The 973-nt window shown below is 41.6% G+C and overlaps 1 protein-coding gene across 1 annotated transcript in view; it reads left to right on the forward strand.

The window, feature by feature from the left end:
• LOC140322700 (kinesin-like protein KIF1C) overlaps nucleotides 1-973 on the forward strand; it is a gene marked incomplete in the record, with an annotated part of 33,918 nt that overhangs the window by 16,774 nt on the left and 16,171 nt on the right. Inside the window, 1 exon segment of the mRNA XM_072399271.1 lies at nucleotides 554-665. Within this exon segment, the coding sequence (XP_072255372.1) occupies nucleotides 554-665 (112 nt within the window).

The raw sequence follows: 973 nt of genomic DNA on the forward strand, positions 1-973 counted from the left end.
AAAAAGGATCAAAGGTCCATCTTCTTCTCCATCCTCCTGTAGTAGTGGAATTAGAATCTTGTTTAATAATTAATTTCCAATGTTCTGCAGCTTGTTCTGATTAAAATACAAATAATAAATCCATTTACCTGTTAACCACACTATACTATTCATTATGTAAATGGCAGCATTCAGAATCCTCCTACTCCCTTCTCTGTAATTTAATTATTTCCTCTCCCCGGGGGTCTCTGCTGGTCAGATGAAGGGGAGTGCGGCATGGAAATATGGCATCCGCAGCTGTGTCCTTGGATTCACTTATCTGTTTCATCAGATGCTGGCAGTAGACTAAATGCAATAATGATTGATTGCAGAACTAAAGACAAAGCTGCATTATTATGTTCCCTATATATCTGCCTGGAGATCAGCTGTCATTCACTTGTATTTATATAGTGGCGACATATTATGTAGTGCTGTACATTAAATAGTATTCATAATTTTTAGAATGTTTCTATAAAGTCGGCCAGGCTCAACCTCTGTTCATTTGCTGTCACAATAACCTCCATCTGTTCAACAGGACCGTCGCTGCCACCAACATGAATGAGACCAGCAGCCGCTCACACGCCGTCTTCACCATCGTTTTTACACAGAAAAGACACGATGAGATGACCAACCTAGACACTGAGAAAGTGAGTGTGGCTGCAGCCGAAAAATAGCTTCCTTTATTTGTCGGTTACCCAGAATCCCCTGCATTCATTGTATTTCACAAGTTTCATTCAATATAAACATTGTTGTGAAATTAGGGCTAATCAAGGGTATGTGTTTATGACTGAGCAGAATTAAAAATCTGTATATTCAAGCGATTGAGGAGAGCTCAGGCAAGGTGAGGGATTGAGGAGAGATCGGACAAGGTGAGGGATTGAGGAGAGATCGGACAAGGTGAGGGATTGTGGAGAGCCCGGGCAAGGTGAGGGATTGAGGAGAGCTCGGACAAGGT

Source organism: Pyxicephalus adspersus, chromosome 2 (assembly GCF_032062135.1).
Source record: "Pyxicephalus adspersus chromosome 2, UCB_Pads_2.0, whole genome shotgun sequence".
Classification (NCBI taxonomy): domain Eukaryota; kingdom Metazoa; phylum Chordata; class Amphibia; order Anura; family Pyxicephalidae; genus Pyxicephalus; species Pyxicephalus adspersus.